The sequence below is a fragment of the Salvelinus fontinalis genome, chromosome 35, assembly GCF_029448725.1.
Source record: "Salvelinus fontinalis isolate EN_2023a chromosome 35, ASM2944872v1, whole genome shotgun sequence".
Classification (NCBI taxonomy): Eukaryota; Metazoa; Chordata; class Actinopteri; order Salmoniformes; family Salmonidae; genus Salvelinus; species Salvelinus fontinalis.
This window is the reverse complement of record NC_074699.1, coordinates 38,522,083-38,543,454: the sequence shown is the minus strand read 5'-3', so window position 1 is coordinate 38,543,454 and position 21,372 is coordinate 38,522,083. Positions and strand designations below refer to the sequence as shown.

Below are 21,372 nucleotides of genomic sequence, written 5' to 3'. Positions count from 1 at the left end.
ACCTGTGCTGGTTGACCCCTTGGGCTCACAGGCTGCATCGTCATAGGTACAATTGCCGCGGACGATGCCGGAATTATGCCGCTTGAATGGACCGTTGACCTCTGGGAAGTCCTGTTGGGGGAGACAGCCTCCACCGCCCTTAGCACTCTCGGTCTCCGACACTGGACACGCACACGTACACACACACACACACACACACACACACACACACACACACACACGCAATTAGTACAACCACACCATCAAATATGCCCGAGAAAAGAACATCACAGAATTTACATGCATCAAGTCATCAAGCCTTTAATGTTGAGAAAACAGATCAGATGAACTATATAGACCTGAATACAGTGTTGTGGGACAGACAGACAGACAGACAGTATAAACCTCCACCAGGGAGACTGAATATATGATGTTGACAGCATTGTGGGACAGACAGTATACACCTCCACCAGGGAGACTCTGAATATATGATGTTGACAGCATTGTGGGACAGACAGTATACACCTCCACCAGGGAGACTCTGAATATATGATGTTGACAGCATTGTGGGACAGACAGACAGTATAAACCTCCACCAGGGAGACTGAATATATGATGTTGACAGCATTGTGGGACAGACAGTATAAACCTCCACCAGGGAGACTCTGAATATATGATGTTGACAGCATTGTGGGACAGACAGACAGACAGACAGTATAAACCTCCACCAGGGAGACTCTGAATATATGATGTTGACAGCATTGTGGGACAGACAGACAGTATAAACCTCCACCAGGGAGATTGAATATATGATGTTGACAGCATTGTGGGGCAGACAGACAGTATACACCTCCACCAGGGAGACTCTGAATATGTGATGTTGACAGCATTGTGGGACAGACAGACAGACAGACAGACAGACAGACAGACAGACAGACAGACAGACAGACAGTATACACCTCCACCAGGGAGACTGAATATATGATGTTGACAGCATTGTGGGACAGACAGACAGACAGACACAGACAGACAGACAGACAGACAGTATACACCTCCACCAGGGAGACTCTGAATATATGATGTTGACAGCATTGTGGGACAGACAGACAGTATAAACCTCCAACAGGGAGACTCTGAATATATGAGGTTGACAGCATTGTGGGACAGACAGTATAAACCTCCAACAGGGAGACCCTGAATATATGATGTTGACAGCATTGTGGGACAGACAGACAGTATAAACCTCCAACAGGGAGACTCTGAATATATGAGGTTGACAGCATTGTGGGACAGACAGACAGACAGACAGACAGACAGTATAAACCTCCAACAGGGAGACTCTGAATATATGATGTTGACAGCATTGTGGGACAGACAGTATAAACCTCCACCAGGGAGACTCTGAATATATGATGTTGACAGCATTGTGGGACAGACAGACAGACAGACAGACAGACAGACAGACAGACAGACAGACAGTATAAACCTCCAACAGGGAGACTCTGAATATATGATATTGACAGCATTGTGGGACAGACAGACAGACAGACAGTATACACCTCCACCAGGGAGACTGAATATATGATGTTGACAGCATTGTGGGACAGACAGACAGACAGTATAAACCTCCACCAGGGGGCAGCAGAGTGCAGCCTGCTCTATCTATAACATCCTCTCAGCAGGAAACATCTGACAGAACATCTACAACTCCATAGCAACACTCACAGGAGCTGCAGTCACTCTCCTTCCTGTTGTCCTTGTCCTGGGTGCTGTCCCTGTCCAGCAGGCTGGGCTCTCCTCTACGCACCTCTTCTTTAGAGAGGGAGTTATACCCCAGGTCTGACTGCTCCCCTGGAGGAAGGAGGGAAGGAGAGATAGTTTGTGCACTTCTAACCAGAACTGGCTACTCCAAGACACACCTCATTCTTCATTTAAAACTCTAATTTGAGAAACGTGTTTAATTTAAGTTTTATGGTAGTCAATCTTGATTTCTCTCTCTCTCTCCTTCACATTTCTTAAAGCTCGTCTCTCAATTTCTAACTGCAAAAAGAAAGAAAGAAAGAAAGAAAGAGAGAGAGAGAGAGAGAACATTAGTCTCTCCTGGCCACCAGCTGTCTGATCTGCTCTGAGTCTTTCATCTTTCCCATGATCCTCCCTGCCTGCCTCTCCATCGTCTGTGAATAAAACATGAATCTTTCCCCCGACTGGGCTCGTATAAATCTATACTGAACAAGATGCAACAAGATTTGACTGAGTTACAGTTCATATAAGGAAATCAGTCAATTGAAATAAATACACGAGGCCCTAATCTATGGATTTCACATAACTGGGATATGCATCTGTTTGATACGCATCTGTTGTTCACAGATCCCATAAAAAAAAACGTTTTCCTCACAATGGGCCTGAGGATCTTGTCACTGTATTTTTCTGCATTCTAATTGCCATCGATAAAATGCAATTGTGTTCGTTTTCCGTAGCTTATGCCTGCCCCATACCATAACCCCACCGCCACCACAGGGCACTCTGTTCACAACGTTGACATCAGCAAACCGCTCGCCCACACAACGCCATACACGTGGTCTGCGGTTGAAAGGCAGGTTGGACGTACTGCCAAATTGTCTAAAATGACGTTGGAGGTGGCTTATGGTAGAGAAATTAACATTCAATTATCTGGCAACAGCTCTGGTGGACATTCCTGCAGTCAGCATGCCAATTGCACTGTCCCTCAAAACTTGAGACATCTGTGGCACTGTGTTGTGTCCTTAACAACAAGACACTCCACTCAACCCTCAGACTGCCCTACAACACAGAACCTCTGCTTACAAAGACTTCGGGAGAGTAGTCCTCTGTATTATCTAAACCAGGGGTGTCAAACATACGGACTGGCCAGCGAACCCACTCAACCCGGCCCTCAAATGACCTCAGTTGACATTGGAATGACTAAAACCAATAGAAAACTGCTTGATAACAGTCATCTATAGTCTCTACACCCTGTCCAGCTAGATAACAGTCATTTATAGTCTCTTCACTCTGTCCAGCTAGATAACGTCATCTATAGTCTCTTCACTCTGTCCAGCTAGATAACGTCATCTATAGTCTCGACACTCTGTCCAGCTTGATAACAGTCATTTATAGTCTCTTCTCTCTGTCCAGCTTGATAACAGTCATTTATAGTCTCTTCACTCTGTCCAGCTAGATAACAGTCATTTAAAGTCTCTTCACACTGTCCAGCTTGATAACAGTCATTTATAGTCTCTTCACTCTGTCCAGCTTGATAACAGTCATTTATAGTCTCTTCACTCTGTCCAGCTTGATATCAGTCATTTATAGTCTCTTCTCTCTGTCCAGCTTGATAACAGTCATTTAAAGTCTCTTCACACTGTCCAGCTAGATAACAGTCATTTATAGTCTCTTCACTCTGTCCAGCTTGATAACAGACATTTAAAGTCTCTTCACACTGTCCAGCTAGATAACAGTCATTTATAGTCTCTTCACTCTGTCCAGCTTGATATCAGTCATTTATAGTCTCTTCACTCTGTCCAGCTAGATAACAGTCATCTATAGTCTCTTCACTCTGTCCAACTTGATAACAGTCATTTATAGTCTCTTCACTGTGTCCAGCTAGATAACAGTCATCTATAGTCTCTTCACTCTGTCCAGCTTGATAACAGTCATCTATAGTCTCTTCACTCTGTCCAGCTAGATAACAGTCATCTATAGTCTCTTCACTGTGTCCAGCTAGATAACAGTCATTTATAGTCTCTTCTCTCTGTCCAGGTTGATAACAGTCATCTATAGTCTCTTCACTGTGTCCAACTTGATAACAGTCATTTATAGTCTCTTCACTGTGTCCAGCTAGATAACAGTCATCTATAGTCTCTTCACTCTGTCCAGCTTGATAACAGTCATTTATAGTCTCTTCACTCTGTCCAGCTTGATAACAGTAATTTATAGTCTCTACACTCTGTCCAGCTTGATAACAGTCATTTATAGTCTCTTCACTCTGTCCAGCTAGATAACAGTCATTTATAGTCTCTTCACTGTGTCCAGCTAGATAACAGTCATCTATAGTCTCTTCACTCTGTCCAGCTAGATAACAGTCATTTATAGTCTCTTCTCTCTGTCCAGCTTGATATCAGTCATTTATAGTCTCTTCACTCTGTCCAGCTTGATAACAGTCATTTATAGTCTCTTCACTCTGTCCAGCTTGATATCAGTCATTTATAGTCTCTTCTCTCTGTCCAGCTTGATAACAGTCATTTATAGTCTCTTCACTCTGTCCAGCTTGATAACAGTCATCAAAACGAATGCTAGACAGTCAGGGAGAATGGAACATTCCAGAAGCGATGGATATGGAACTATTTTGTTGCAAATGTTGACGGCGAGGACATTTTTTACCCATTTTAATTGCAGCCCTCCGGACATCGGTGAAGACCAAAATGAGTTTGACACCCCTGATCTAAACCATTCATTATATTCCAAATGAAAGTCCTTCATCCTTGGAAGTTGTTCTATAATTGCTACCTTGCTACATTGTTAATTGTGTCTTTCAAAGTGAAGGAGGAAAACCTCAAAAAGAAACAGATGAGTAGAAGGGAGGAGTGCAGCAGACGAAGAGGCATCGCCACAGAGAGGACACAGCGGAGGAGGTGAAGAGTGGACAGAACTAAACATAGAGACAGAACTAGACACAGAGACAGAACTAGACAGAGACAGAACTAGAGACAGAGACAGAACTAGAGACAGAGACAGAACTAGACAGAGAGACAGAACTAGACAGAGAGACAGAACTAGACACAGAGACAGAACTAAACACAGAGACAGAACTAGACATAGAGACAGAACTAAACATAGAGACAGAACTAGACATAGAGACAGAACTAGACACAGAGACAGAACTAAACATAGAGACAGAACTAGACAGAGACAGAACTAGACATAGAGACAGAACTAGACAGAGAGACAGAACTAGACATAGAGACAGAACTAGACATAGAGACAGAACTAGACAGAGACAGAACTAGACATAGAGACAGAACTAGACATAGAGACAGAACTAGACATAGAGACAGAACTAGAGACAGAACTAGACATAGAGACAGAACTAGAGACAGAACTAGACATAGAGACAGAACTAGACATAGAGACAGAACTAGAGACAGAACTAGACATAGAGACAGAACTAGACATAGAGACAGAACTAGACATAGAGACAGAACTAGACATAGAGACAGAACTAGACATAGAGACAGAACTAGACAGAGAGAGGTCCAGAGAGAGAGAGGTCCAGAGAGAGAGAGAGGTAGAGAAAGAGAGAGAGGGTGAAAGAGAGAGAGAGACAGAGAGGTGAAGAGACACTGAGAAAGGGGCAGCGTATCAGGAAGAGGTATAGTGAAAGAGAGAGAGTTGATAGATTTACCTGAGTGGCGGGGGGAGTGGAGGGCAGAACCCCCCCAGTGTGAGTGACCCGACCGGGTGTCCGACCCCACACCGCCCCAGTCCCCGCGGCTGACTGCATGCACGGGCACACACAGCACAGGCACAGGCAGGGAGGGACGGACGGACGGAGTGGGTAGTTAGGTAGGGAGACAGCAGAGCAACCATAGTGAAGGAGGAAAAACATGGAGACAACAAGCCATGAAAGAAGAGAGGAAGAAAGGAAGGATGTAAGGAAGAAAGGAAGGATGTAAGGAAGGAAGGAAGGAGCAGGCAGAGAAAGGAGGAGGGAGAGAGCAGGGAGGAGGTGGAGGGAGGCCGTGTGGAAGCAATGAGAGAGGAGAAAAAAAGGACGTGTCAGACTGAGAAAAGGCGTAGTAAGATGGCGTAGTCGGCAGCCATTTTGGGGTGTACCTGTGCTACGCCTATCGTCAGTGGGGTCTACTTTGATGGAGTCAGGGGCGTAGGGGCCCTGCTCGGCCGTGTTAGAGCTATCCAGGCTGCCGTGACTCACAGCGTCCAGGTCGCTGCCATCTGCTCCAAAGACAACAAGGCATTAAGAGAAACTTGGACACCATTTTGGCTCCTCAAAAACAAGGTGTTAAGGGGTGAATTACTTTTTCTGTGATGGTTCTTCAGCGAGGAATAAGTAGCCTAAATCAATTTGTCTGTGAGGGATTTGCAACTTTCTGTGAATACCAAAATGATGTGAGGGATGTGTGAGAAGCAAGTGAACTTCTCTACAGGTGTCTGTGCAGCGCAGCAAGGAGTGGTCCACGGCCTGGATGTCAACACAATCTGGGGCTGTCTGGCTTTAGACCAAGTTAAACATTATGGACTGTAACTGTACAGTGTGTGTGTGTGTGTGTGTGTGTGTGTGTGTGTGTGTGTGTGTGTGTGTGTGTGTGTGTGTGTGTGTGTGTGTGTGTGTGTGTGTGTGTGTGTGTGTGTGTGTGTGTGTGTGTGTGTGTGTGTGTGCCAAGACATCTTTAACCAAGATCCTAGCGGGCCAGTGAATTGAAGCAACAGTGTTTTACAGGTCACTAGAGGACTACAGTGTTTTATAGGTCACTAGAGGACTACAGTGTTTTACAGGTCACTAGAGGACTACAGGTCACTAGAGGACTACAGTGTTTTACAGGTCACTAGAGGACTACAGTGTTTTATAGGTCACTAGAGGACTACAGTGTTTTATAGGTCACTAGAGGACTACAGTGTTTTACAGGTCACTAGAGGACTACAGGTCACTAGAGGACTACAGTGTTTTACAGGTCACTAGAGGACTACAGTGTTTTATAGGTCACTAGAGGACTACAGTGTTTTACAGGTCACTAGAGGACTACAGTGTTTTATAGGTCACTAGAGGACTACAGTGTTTTATAGGTCACTAGAGGACTACAGTGTTTTACAGGTCACTAGAGGACTACAGGTCACTAGAGGACTACAGTGTTTTACAGGTCACTAGAGGACTACAGTGTTTTATAGGTCACTAGAGGACTACAGTGTTTTACAGGTCACTAGAGGACTAAAGGTCATTAGAGGACTACAGTGTTTTACAGGTCACTAGAGGACTACAGTGTTTTATAGGTCACTAGAGGACTACAGTGTTTTACAGGTCACTAGAGGACTACAGTGTTTTACAGGTCACTAGAGGACTACAGTGTTTTACAGGTCACTAGAGGACTACAGTGTTTTATAGGTCACTAGAGGACTACAGTGTTTTATAGGTCACTAGAGGACTACAGTGTTTTACAGGTCACTATATAGGTCACTAGAGGACTACAGTGTTTTATAGGTCACTAGAGGACTACAGTGTTTTATAGGTCACTAGAGGACTACAGTGTTTTATAGGTCACTAGAGGACTACAGTGTTTTATAGGTCACTAGAGGACTACAGTGTTTTATAGGTCACTAGAGGACTACAGTGTTTTACAGGTCACTAGAGGACTACAGTGTTTTACAGGTCACTAGAGGACTACAGTGTTCTATAGGTCACTAGAGGACTACACTGTCGTTTATAGGTCACTAGAGGACTACAGTGTTTTATAGGTCACTAGAGGACTACAGTGTTTTACAGGTCACTAGAGGACTACAGTGTTTTATAGGTCACTAGAGGACTACAGTGTTTTACAGGTCACTAGAGGACTACAGGTCACTAGAGGACTACAGTGTTTTATAGGTCACTAGAGGACTACAGTGTTTTATAGGTCACTAGAGGACTACAGTGTTTTACAGGTCACTAGAGGACTACAGTGTTTTACAGGTCACTAGAGGACTACAGTGTTTTACAGGTCACAAGAGGACTACAGTGTTTTATAGGTCACTAGAGGACTACAGTGTTTTATAGGTCACTAGAGGACTACAGTGTTTTACAGGTCACTAGAGGACTACAGTGTTTTACAGGTCACTAGAGGACTACAGTGTTTTATAGGTCACTAGAGGACTACAGTGTTTTACAGGTCACTAGAGGACTACAGTGTTTTATAGGTCACTAGAGGACTAGAGTGTTTTATAGGTCACTAGAGGACTACAGTGTTTTATAGGTCACTAGAGGACTACAGTGTTTTATAGGTCACTAGAGGACTACAGTGTTTTACAGGTCACTATATAGGTCACTAGAGGACTACAGTGTTTTATAGGTCACTAGAGGACTACAGTGTTTTATAGGTCACTAGAGGACTACAGTGTTTTATAGGTCACTAGAGGACTACAGTGTTTTACAGGTCACTAGAGGACTACAGTGTTTTATAGGTCACTAGAGGACTACAGTGTTTTATAGGTCACTAGAGGACTAGAGTGTTTTATAGGTCACTAGAGGACTACAGTGTTTTATAGGTCACTAGAGGACTACAGTGTTTTATAGGTCACTAGAGGACTACAGTGTTTTATAGGTCACTTGAGGCCTAGAGTGTTTTGCCAGACAGCACCAGACAGCCACACACAGCACCACACCAGACAGCACCAGACCGCACCACAGCACCAGACAGCACCACAGCACCACACAGCACCACAACAGACAGCACCAGACCGCACCACACCAGACAGCACCAGACAGCACCACAGCACCAGACAGCACCACACCAGACAGCACCACACCACCAGACAGCACCACAGCACCAGACAGCACCACACAGCACCACACCAAACAGCACCACACCAGACAGCACCACAGCACCAGACCAAACAGCACCAGACAGCACCACACCAGACAGCACCACACCAGACAGCACCAGACAGCACCACACCAGACAGCACCAGACAGCACCAGAAAGCACCACAGCACCACACCAGACAGCACCAGACCAGATAGCACCACAGCACCAGACAGCACCACACCACCAGACAGCACCACAGCACCAGAAAGCACCACAGCACCACACCAGACAGCACCACAGCACCAGACAGCACCACACCAGACAGCACCAGACAGCACCAGACAGCACCACAGCACCAGACAGCACCACACCAGACAGCACCACACCAGACAGCACCACACCAGACAACACCACACCAGACAGCACCACACAGCACCACCACACCAGATAGCACCACAGCACCAGACAGCACCACAGCACCAGACAGCACCACAGCACCAGACAGCACCACATCACCACAGCACCAGACAGCAACAAAGAGCACCAGACAGCACCACAGCACCAGACAGCATCAGACAGCACCACACCAGACAGCACCAGATAGCACCAGACAGCACCACACCAGACATTATCACAGCACCACACAGCACCACACCAGATAGCACCACAGCACCAGACAGCACCACAGCACCAGACAGCACCACACCAGACAGCACCAGACAGCACCACACCAGACAGCACCAGACAGCACAGTACCAGACAGCACTAGACAGCACAGCACCAGACAGCACCACAGCACCAGACAGCACCACAGCACCAGACAGCACCAGACAGCAACACAGCACCAGACAGCACCACAGCACCAGACAGCACCACATCACCAGACAGCACCAGACAGCAACACAGCACCAGACAGCACCACATAGCACCACACAGCACCAGACAGCACCACAACACCAAACAGCAACACAGCACCAGACAGCACCACACCGCACCAGACAGCACCACAGCACCTGACAGCACCACATCACCAGACAGCACCACACTGCACCAGACAGCACCAGAAAGCACCAGACAGCACCACACTGCACCAGACAGCACCAGACAGCACCAGAAAGCACCACACCGCACCACAGCACCAGACAGCACCACAGCACCGGACAGCATCCTAGCACCAGGCAGCACCACAGCACCAGACAGCACCACAGCACCAGACAGCACCACAGCACCAAGTAGCACCACAGCACCAAGTAGCACCACAGTACCAGGCAGCACCACAGCACCAGACAGCACCACCGCACCAGACAGCACCACAGCACCAGACAGCAACAGACAACACCAGACAGCACCACAGCACCACACAACACCAGACAGCACTAGACAGCACCACAGCACCAGACAGCGCCACACCAGACAGCACCACACCAGAGGCACCAGACAGCACCACAGCACCACACCAGACAGCACCACACCAGACACCATCACACCAGATAGCACCACAGCACCAGACAGCACCACACCAGACAGCACCACACCAGACAGCACCAGACAGCACCACACCAGATAGCACCACAGCACCAGACAGCACCACACCAGACAGCACCACACCAGACAGCATCACAGCACCACACCAGACAGCACCAAACCAGATAGCACCACAGCACCAGACAGCACCACACCAGACAGCACCACACCAGACAGCACCACAGCACCAGACAGCACCACAGCACCAGACAGCACCACCGCACCAGACAGCACCACATCACCAGACAGCACCACACAGCACCACATCAACAGACAGCACCACAGCACCAGACAGCACCACAGCACCAGACAGCACCACAGCACCAGACAGCACCACATCACCAGACAGCACCACACCGCACCAGACAGCACCAGACAGCACCACATCACCAGACAGCACCACAGCACCAGACAGCACCACATCACCAGACAGCACCACAGCACCAGACAGCACCACACCGCACCAGACAGCACCAGACAGCACCACACCGCACCAGACAGCACCAGAAAGCACCACAGAGCACCAGACAGCACCACAGCCCCACAGCACCAGGCAGCCCCAGCACCACAGCACCAGACAGCACCACAGCACCACAGTACCAGACAGCACCAGGCAGCACCACAGCACCAGGCAGCACCACAGCACCAGACAGCACCACCGCACCAGACAGCACCACAGCACCAGACAGCGCCACACCAGACAGCACCAGACAGCACCAGACAGCGCCACACCAGACAGCACCAGACAGCACCACAGCACCAGACAGCACCACAGCATCAGACAGCACCACAGCACCAGACAGCACCACAGCACCAGACAGCACCACACAGCACCAGACAGCACCAGACAGCACCACACAGCACCAGACAGCACCACACAGCACCACACCAGACAGCACCACAGCACCAGACAGCACCAGACAGCACCACACAGCACCACACCAGATAGCACCACAGCACCAGACAGCACCACAGCACCAGACGGCACCACACCAGACAGCACCACACAGCACCACACCAGACAGCACCACACCAGATAGCCTCACAGCACCAGACAGCACCACAGCACCAGACAGCACCCCAGCACCACAGCACCAGACAGCACCACACCAGACAGCACCACAGCACCAGACAGCACCACACCAGACAGCACCACAGCACCAGACAGCACCACAGCACCAGGCAGCACCAGACAGCACCCCAGCACCAGACAGCACCACACCGCACCAGACAGCACCACAGCACCAGACAGCAACACAGCACCACAGCACCAGACAGCACCACACAGCACCAAGCAGCACCACAGTACCAGACAGCACCACAGCACCAGACAGCACCACAGCACCAGGCATCACCACAGCACCAGACAGCACCAGGCAGCACCACAACACCAGGCATCACCAGGCATCACCACAGCACCAGACAGCACCACAGCACCAGGCATCACCACAGCACCAGACAGCACCACAGCACCAGTCAGCACCAGACAGCACCAGGCAGCACCACAACACCAGAGCACCAGACAGCGCCACACCAGACAGCACCACACCAGACAGCACCAGACAGCACCACAGCACCAGACATTACCAGACAGTGCCACACCAGACAGCACCACACCAGACAGCACCAGACAGCACCAGACATTACCAGACATTACCAGACAGCACCACACCTCAAAGGGTGTGCAGGGTGAGTGTTTATTTCATGTATTCTGATCTGAAGGTTTCTACTGAATCTGTTTTATCTAATGTGATGAATGATGTATTGTAGTATGTATGTAATATGTGTTTAAAACGACAGACACCTCTCACATCGCTCTTTCAGACACATCCACTATTACACTGTCCACTATTAGCATCAGATCCAAACCAACACATTTCATAAAGAAGCATGCACAGCTGTCTTGTCTGTCAGACAAATCAGCCACCTCACAATAACCTCACAACGTGTTAAGTTCACAGCACTTTACGATCACAGCCTAACCCCGGCACTCTGAGAGAAGGAGCTCGGTGCATCGTCATGGTTACCTGATAGAGGACTCTGAGTGGGTGGAGGCTGCTGTTTGCGTAGCGCCTGTCTGAACTGAGCCACACCCATAACCACGTTCCTCAGCTTCATCCACATGAAGTAACCTCCTCTGGTACTGGAGGGCCAGGTAGACTCTAACACCGCCTGGAAGAGGAGGAGGGGGAGGGGGAAGAGAGGAGGAGGGGGAGGTGAAGGAGGAGTTGGAATAGAAGGAGAGTAGGATGAGATGGAGAAGAAGGAGAGGAGGAGGAGAGGAGGAGGGGGAGGAAAGGAGGAGGAGTGGAGAAGAGAAGGAGGTGATGGAGAAGAGGAGGAGGGGGAGGATAGGAGGAGGGGGAGGAGAGGAGGAGGAGTGGAGAAGAGAAGGAGGTGGAGGAGGAGATGGAATAGAAGGAGAGGAGGAGGGGATGGAGTGGAGGAGAGGAGTAGAAGGAGGAGTGGAGAGGCGGTGTGGCGAGGAGGAGGAGGAGGAGATGGAGAGGAGGAGGAGGTGGAGGAGGAGATGGAATAGAAGGAGAGGAGGAGGGGATGGAGTGGAGGAGAGGAGGAGGAAAGGGGGAGGAGAGGAGGAGGAGGTAGAGGAGGAGATGGAATAGAAGGAGAGGAGGAGGGGATGGAGTGGATGAGAGGAGGAGGAAAGGGGGAGGAGGAGGAGGAGGGGGAGTAGAAGTGGAGGAGGAGGAGAGGAGGAGGAGAGGAGGAGGAGGAGGTAGAGGAGGAGATGGAATAGAAGGAGAGGAGGAGGGGATGGAGTGGATGAGAGGAGGAGGAAAGGGGGAGGAGGAGGAGGAGGGGGAGTAGAAGTGGAGGAGGAGGAGGAGAGGGTGGAGTGGAGGGAGAAAGAAGCATAATTATGAACTCACTGATTTAGGCTACACGTCCTTACACACACACACACACACACACACACACACACACACACACACACACACACACACACACACACACACACACACACACACACACTTTCCCCAGACATCAACAGGCTGCTGATAAAAACCTTTCAGACGAACAATTCTAATTCACCGGCTGCTCTGGGAGCAGGTTGTGTGTGTGTCTCGGGACATGTATGTGTATGTGTGTGTGTGTGTGTGTGTGTGTGTGTGTGTGTGTGTGTGTGTGTGTGTGTGTGTGTGTGTGTGTGTGCTAATACACACACACACACACACACACACACACACACACACACACACACACACACACACACACACACACACACACACACACACACACACACACACACACACACACACACACACACAAATATACAGACAGAAAGTCATTGTAATTCCAGTCGGCATGCCAACAATAAAGTTATTCTATAAATGACAGTAGCCAGTGTTGCTGTCCATCCTAGTAAAACAGCTGGTAATACTCCTGGAAATACCGCTAACAATACTCCTGGTAAAACTCCTGGTAATACTCCTGGTAAAACTCCTGGAAATACCGCTAACAATACTCCTGGTAATACTCCTGGTAAAACTCCTGGTAATACTCCTGGTAATACTCCTGGTGATACTCCTGGTGATACTCCTGGTAATACTCCTGGTAATTCCCACGGTAATACTCCTGGTGATACTCCTGGTAATACTCATGGTAATACTGGTGGTAATACTCCTGGTAATACTCCCGGTAATACTGGTGGTAATACCCCTGGTAATACTGGTGGTAATACCCCTGGTAATACTGGTGGTAATACCCCTGGTAATACTGGTGGTAATACCCCTGGTAATACTGGTGGTAATACCCCTGGTAATACTGGTGGTAATACCCCTGGTAATACTGGTGGTAATACCCCTGGTAATACTGGTGGTAATACCCCTGGTAATACTGGTGGTAATACCCCTGGTAATACTGGTGGTAATACCCCCGGTAATACTAGTGGTAATACCCCTGGTAATACTGGTGGTAATACTGGTGGTAATACTCCAGACAATACTCATGGTACTACTGCTGGTAATAATGATGGTAATACTCCTGGTAATACTGGTGGTAATAATCCTGGTAATACTGGTGGTAATACTGGTGGTAATACTGGTGGTAATACTGGTGGTAATACTGGTGGTAATACTCCTGGTAATACTGGTGGTAATACTGGTGGTAATACTCCTGGTAATACTGGTGGTAATAATCCTGGTAATACTGGTGGTAATAATCCTGGTAATACTGGTGGTAATAATGATGGTAATAATCCTGGTAATACTGGTGGTAATACTGGTGGTAATACTGGTGGTAATACTCCTGGTAATAGTGGTGGTAATAATCCTGGTAATAGTGGTGGTAATAATGATGGTAATAATCCTGGTAATACTGGTGGTAATACTGGTGTGTGTGTGTGTGTGTGTGTGTGTCTTCAGCCACCTAACACACAGCCTAATGAAAGAAGGACCTCCCGTCCTAATCAAGCCATCTATTTGAGCACACACACACACACACACACTGCTGATGAATAAACTCCTCAGTACGTCAAGCACACACACACACACACACACACACACACACACACACACACACACACACACACACACACACACACACACACACACACACACACACACACACACACTTTCCCCAGACATCAACAGGCTGCTGATAAAAACCTTTCAGACGAACAATTCTAATTCACCGGCTGCTCTGGGAGCAGGTTGTGTGTGTGTCTCGGGACATGTATGTGTATGTGTGTGTGTGTGTGTGTGTGTGTGTGCGTGTGTGTGTGTGTGTGTGTGTGTTAATATAACTTCCTCACCGACAGACCAGCTAATATAACTTCCTCACCGACAGACCAGGCTAAAATAACTTCCTCACCGACAGACCAGGCTAATATAACTTCCTCACCGACAGACCAGGCTAATATAACTTCCTCACCGACAGACCAGGCTAATATAACTTCCTCACTGACAGACCAGGCTAATATAACTTCCTCACCGACAGACCAGGCTAATATAACTTCCTCACCGACAGACCAGGCTAATATAACTTCCTCACTGACAGACCAGGCTAATATAACTTCCTCACCGACAAACCAGGCTAATATAACTTCCTCACTGACAGACCAGGCTAATATAACTTCCTCACCGACAGACCAGGCTAATATAACTTCCTCACCGACAGACCAGCTAATATAACTTCCTCACTGACAGACCAGGCTAATATAACTTCCTCACCGACAGACCAGCTAATATAACTTCCTCACTGACAGACCAGCTAATTTAACTTCCTCACCGACAGACCAGCTAATATAACTTCCTCACCGACAGACCAGGCTAATATAACTTCCTCACTGACAGACCAGGCTAAAATAACTTCCTCACTGACAGACCAGCTAATATAACTTCCTCACCGACAGACCAGCTAATATAACTTCCTCACCGACAGACCAGGCTAATATAACTTCCTCACTGACAGACCAGGCTAATATAACTTCCTCACCGACAGACCAGGCTAATATAACTTCCTCACTGACAGACCAGGCTAATATAACTTCCTCACCGACAGACCAGGCTAATATAACTTCCTCACCGACAGACTAGGCTAAAATAACTTCCTCACTGACAGACCAGCTAATATAACTTCCTCTATCACTCTCTCTATTACTCCCAGAATACCTGCATCCAAATGGCACCCTATTCCCTATATAGTGCCCTACATTTGACCAGGGCCAATAGGGAATATGATGCCATTTGTGAGGCAAACAGAATGCCACAGGGGAACAGATAGTACAGGACAGCGGTGCTGTAACCTTCAACACGGCTCCACCGTGCTCAGAGATAACCTTCCTTTACTGTAACATCACTGTGTTCATTTACTGCCCGGGTTACCAGGGCCCACATCCCAAATGCCAACCTTATTCCCTATATAGTGCACTACTTTAGACCAGAGGCCCTATGGGATGCTCTATAGACCCTTGGTTAAAAGAAGTGGACTATAAAGAGAATGGGGTGGTATTTGGTCTGCTGACATGCTGACAGGTTGACAGCCTCACAACTCATCGTAATGTCCTGTGTGATTATAGTGTCTGGTGCCGCAGGCTGTAACCGTGGAGACCTACAACTGTCCACGTGTCTGCTTCCTGACCTGTGAGCCCAGGGGACTCAGAACATACTGCATGACTACTAAATGGTACCCTATTCCCTATACAGTGCACTACTGTAATGGTTTTCGTCATCTGAAGAAGAGCGGTCGGACCAAAGCGCAGCGTGGTAAATGTTCATGTTAATTTATTAGAACTGAAAACTATAACAAAATAACAAAGAGAATAACCGAAACCGAAACAGTCCTGTAAGGTGCAAAACACTAAACCGAAAATAACTCCCCACAAACACAGGTGGGAAAAAGCTAACTAAGTATGGTTCTCAATCAGAGACAACGATAGACAGCTGCCTCTGATTGAGAACCACACCCGGCCAAAAAACAAAGAAATACAAAACATAGAGAATGAACATAGAATGCCCACCCAAATCACACCCGGACCAAACCAAAATAGAGACATAAAAAGCTCTCTACGGTCAGGGCGTGACAACTACGTTTAATCAGAGTCCTACAGGCCCTGGTCAAAAGTAGTGCACTATATAAAGGGAATAGGGTGTAATTTGGGATGCAGAGACTGTAACCTTGATGAGGTAACTACAGTGACATTACTGACTGATAGGTGTTGTAGAAGGATTTAAAAAGGTAGTGACAGTTCCTGGAAAGCCTTGCTACAGGAAGGTACCTTACAACCTGACAGGAAGTTACTGACAACCTGACAGGACGGGGCCTTACAACCTGACAGGAAGTTAATGACAACCTGACAGGAAGGTACCTTACAACCTGACAGGAAGGTACTGTACAACCTGACAGGAAGGTACTGTACAACCTGACAGGAAGGTAATGTACAACCTGACAGGAAGGTACCTTACAACCTGACAGGAAGGTACTGTACAACCTGACAGGAAGGTACCGTACAACCTGACAGGAAGGTACTGTACAACCTGACAGGAAGGTACCTTACAACCAGACAGGAAGGTACCGTACAACCTGACAGGAAGGTACCTTACAACCTGACAGGAAGGTACCTTACAACCTGACAGGAAGGTACTGTACAACCTGACAGGAAGGTACTGACAACCTGACAGGAAGGTACCGTACAACCTGACAGGAAGGTACCTTACAACCTGACAGGAAGGTACCTTACATCCTGACAGGAAGGTACCTTACAACCTGACAGGAAGGTACTGTACAACCTGACAGGAAGGTACCGTACAACCTGACAGGAAGGTACCGTACAACCTGACAGGAAGGTACCGTACAACCTGACAGGAAGGTACCTTACAACCTGACAGGAAGGTACCGTACAACCTGACAGGAAGGTACCGTACAACCTGACAGGAAGGTACTGTACAACCTGACAGGAAGGTACCGTACAACCTGACAGGAAGGTACCGTACAACCTGACAGGAAGGTACCGTACAACCTGACAGGAAGGTACCGTACAACCTGACAGGAAGGTACCTTACAACCTGACAGGAAGGTACTGTACAACCTGACAGGAAGGTACCGTACAACCTGACAGGAAGGTACTGACAACCTGACAGGAAGGTACTGTACAACCTGACAGGAAGGTACTGACAACCTGACAGGAAGGTACCGTACAACCTGACAGGAAGGTACCGTACAACCTGACAGGAAGGTACCTTACAACCTGACAGGAAGGTACCTTACAACCTGACAGGAAGGTACTGTACAACCTGACAGGAAGGTACCGTACAACCTGACAGGAAGGTACCGTACAACCTGACAGGAAGGTACCGTACAACCTGACAGGAAGGTACTGTACAACCTGACAGGAAGGTACTGTACAACCTGACAGGAAGGTACCGTACAACCTGACAGGAAGGTACCTTACAACCTGACAGGAAGGTACCGTACAACCTGACAGGAAGGTACTGACAACCTGACAGGAAGGTACCGTACAACCTGACAGGAAGGTACCGTACAACCTGACAGGAAGGTACCGTACAACCTGACAGGAAGGTACTGTACAACCTGACAGGAAGGTACCGTACAACCTGACAGGAAGGTACCCTACAACCTGACAGGAAGGTACTGTACAACCTGACAGGAAGGTACCGTACAACCTGACAGGAAGGTACCGTACAACCTGACAGGAAGGTACCGTACAACCTGACAGGAAGGTACTGTACAACCTGACAGGAAGGTACCGTACAACCTGACAGGAAGGTACCTTACAACCTGACAGGAAGGTACTGACAACCTGACAGGAAGGTACCGTACAACCTGACAGGAAGGTACCGTACAACCTGACAGGAAGGTACCTTACAACCTGACAGGAAGTTACTGACAACCTGACAGGAAGGTACCGTACAACCTGACAGGAAGGTACCGTACAACCTGACAGGAAGGTACCGTACAACCTGACAGGAAGGTACCGTACAACCTGACAGGAAGGTACCGTACAACCTGACAGGAAGGTACTGACAACCTGACAGGAAGGTACCGTACAACCTGACAGGAAGGTACTGACAACCTGACAGGAAGGTACTGTACAACCTGACAGGAAGGTACTGACAACCTGACAGGAAGGTACCGTACAACCTGACAGGAAGGTACATTACAACCTGACAGGAAGGTACATTACAACCTGACAGGAAGGTACTGTACAACCTGACAGGAAGGTACTGACAACCTGACAGGAAGGTACATTACAACCTGACAGGAAGGTACTGTACAACCTGACAGGAAGGTACTGACAACCTGACAGGAAGGTACCTTACAACCTGACAGGAAGGTACTGTACAACCTGACAGGAAGGTACCTTACATCCTGACAGGAAGGTACCGTACAACCTGACAGGAAGGTACTGTACAACCTGACAGGAAGGTACTGTACAACCTGACAGGAAGGTACCTTACAACCTGACAGGAAGGTACTGTACAACCTGACAGGAAGGTACTGTACAACCTGACAGGAAGGTACCGTACAACCTGACAGGAAGGTACTGTACAACCTGACAGGACGGTACTGTACAACCTGACAGGAAGTTACCGTACAACCTGACAGGAAGGTACTGACAACCTGACAGGAAGGTACCTTACAACCTGACAGGAAGGTACTGTACAACCTGACAGGAAGGTACCGTACAACCTGACAGGAAGGTACTGACAACCTGACAGGAAGGTACCGTACAACATGACAGGAAGGTACTGTACAACCTGACAGGACGGTACTGTACAACCTGACAGGAAGGTACCGTACAACATGACAGGAAGGTACTGTACAACCTGACAGGAAGGTACCGTACAACCTGACAGGAAGGTACTGTACAACCTGACAGGAAGGTACTGTACAACCTGACAGGAAGGTACTGTACAACCTGACAGGAAGGTACCTTACAACCTGACAGGAAGGTACTGTACAACCTAACAGGAAGGTACTGACAACCTGACAGGAAGGTACTGTACAACCTGACAGGAAGGTACCGTACAACCTGACAGGAAGGTACCGTACAACCAACCTGACAGGAAGGTACCGTACAACCTGACAGGAAGGTACCGACAACCTGACAGGAAGGTCCATTATAATATCTTGTTCTAGTGTTGGTAAAACAGGGTTTCTCAACCCAGTCCTCAGGGGACGGCGGTAGGTACATTAAAATAAATGTTTACCTTGTCAGCTCGGGGATTCGATCAAGCAACCTTGTGGTTACTGGCGCGACGCTCTAACCACTAGTCTACCTAAAACCCCAACATATACATATATACATATATACCTTCCTATATATATATATACATACATATACATATATATACATATATACCTTCCTATATATATATATACATATATACCTTCCTATATATATATATACACTGGAAGCATAGGAACTGAGAAGTGGTCTGTGGTCACCACCTGCAGAACCACTCCTTTATTGGGGGTGTCTTACTAATTGCCTATAATTTCCACCTTTTGTCTATTCCATTTGCACAACAGCATGTGAAATTTATTGTCAATCAGTGTTGCTTCCTAAGTGGACAGTTTGATTTCACAGAAGTGTGATTGACTTGGAGTTACATTGTGTTGTTTAAGTGTTCCCTTTATTTTTTTGAGCAGTGTATACCTTCCTATATATATACATATATACCTTCCTATACATATATACATATATACCTTCCTATATATATACATATATACCTTCCTATATATATACATATATACCTTCCTATATATATACATATATACCTTCCTATACATATACATATATACCTTCCTATATATATACATATATACCTTCCTATATATATACATATATACCTTCCTATATATATATATATATACCTTCCTATATATATACATATATACCTTCCTATATATATACATATATACCTTCCTATACATATATATATATATACCTTCCTATATATATACATATATACCTTCCTATATATATACATATATACCTTCCTATACATATATACATATATACCTTCCTATATATATACATATATACCTTCCTATATATATACATATATACCTTCCTATACATATACATATATACCTTCCTATATATATATATATATACCTTCCTATATATATACATATATACCTTCCTATACATATATACATATATACCTTCCTATATATATACATATATACCTTCCTATATATATACATATATACCTTCCTATACATATATACATATATACCTTCCTATATATATACATATATACCTTCCTATATATATACATATATACCTTCCTATATATATACATATATACCTTCCTATACATATATACATATATACCTTCCTATATATATACATATATACCTTCCTATATATATACATATATACCTTCCTATACATATATACATATATACCTTCCTATATATATACATATATACCTTCCTATATATATACATATATACCTTCCTATATATATACATATATACCTTCCTATACATATACATATATATACCTTCCTATATATATACATATATACCTTCCTATACATATATACATATATACCTTCCTATATATATACATATATACCTTCCTATATATATACATATATACCTTCCTATATATATACATATATACCTTCCTATACATATATACATATATACCTTCCTATATATATACATATATACCTTCCTATACATATATACATATATACCTTCCTATACATATATATATATATACCTTCCTATACATATATATATATATACCTTCCTATATATATATATATATACCTTCCTATATATATACATATATACCTTCCTATACATATATACATATATACCTTCCTATATATATACA

At 46.4% G+C, this 21,372-nt stretch overlaps 1 protein-coding gene across 6 annotated transcripts in view; it reads right to left on the bottom strand.

The window, feature by feature from the left end:
• The window catches only part of LOC129834830 (C-myc promoter-binding protein-like), a 168,464-nt gene that overhangs the window by 38,003 nt on the left and 109,089 nt on the right, over positions 1-21,372 (bottom strand). For 2 of the 6 annotated variants that reach the window (XM_055900135.1, XM_055900130.1), the window contains 5 exons: positions 12,062-12,206; positions 5,830-5,949; positions 5,399-5,491; positions 1,705-1,830; positions 3-161 (listed from right to left, as the gene is read on the bottom strand). In XM_055900135.1, coding sequence (XP_055756110.1) covers positions 3-161; positions 1,705-1,830; positions 5,399-5,491; positions 5,830-5,949; positions 12,062-12,206 — 643 coding nt within the window. The remainder of the gene's footprint in view (positions 1-2; positions 162-1,704; positions 1,831-5,398; positions 5,492-5,829; positions 5,950-12,061; positions 12,207-21,372) is intronic. The other 4 variants (XM_055900131.1, XM_055900132.1, XM_055900133.1 and 1 more) reach the window with 2 other exon arrangements.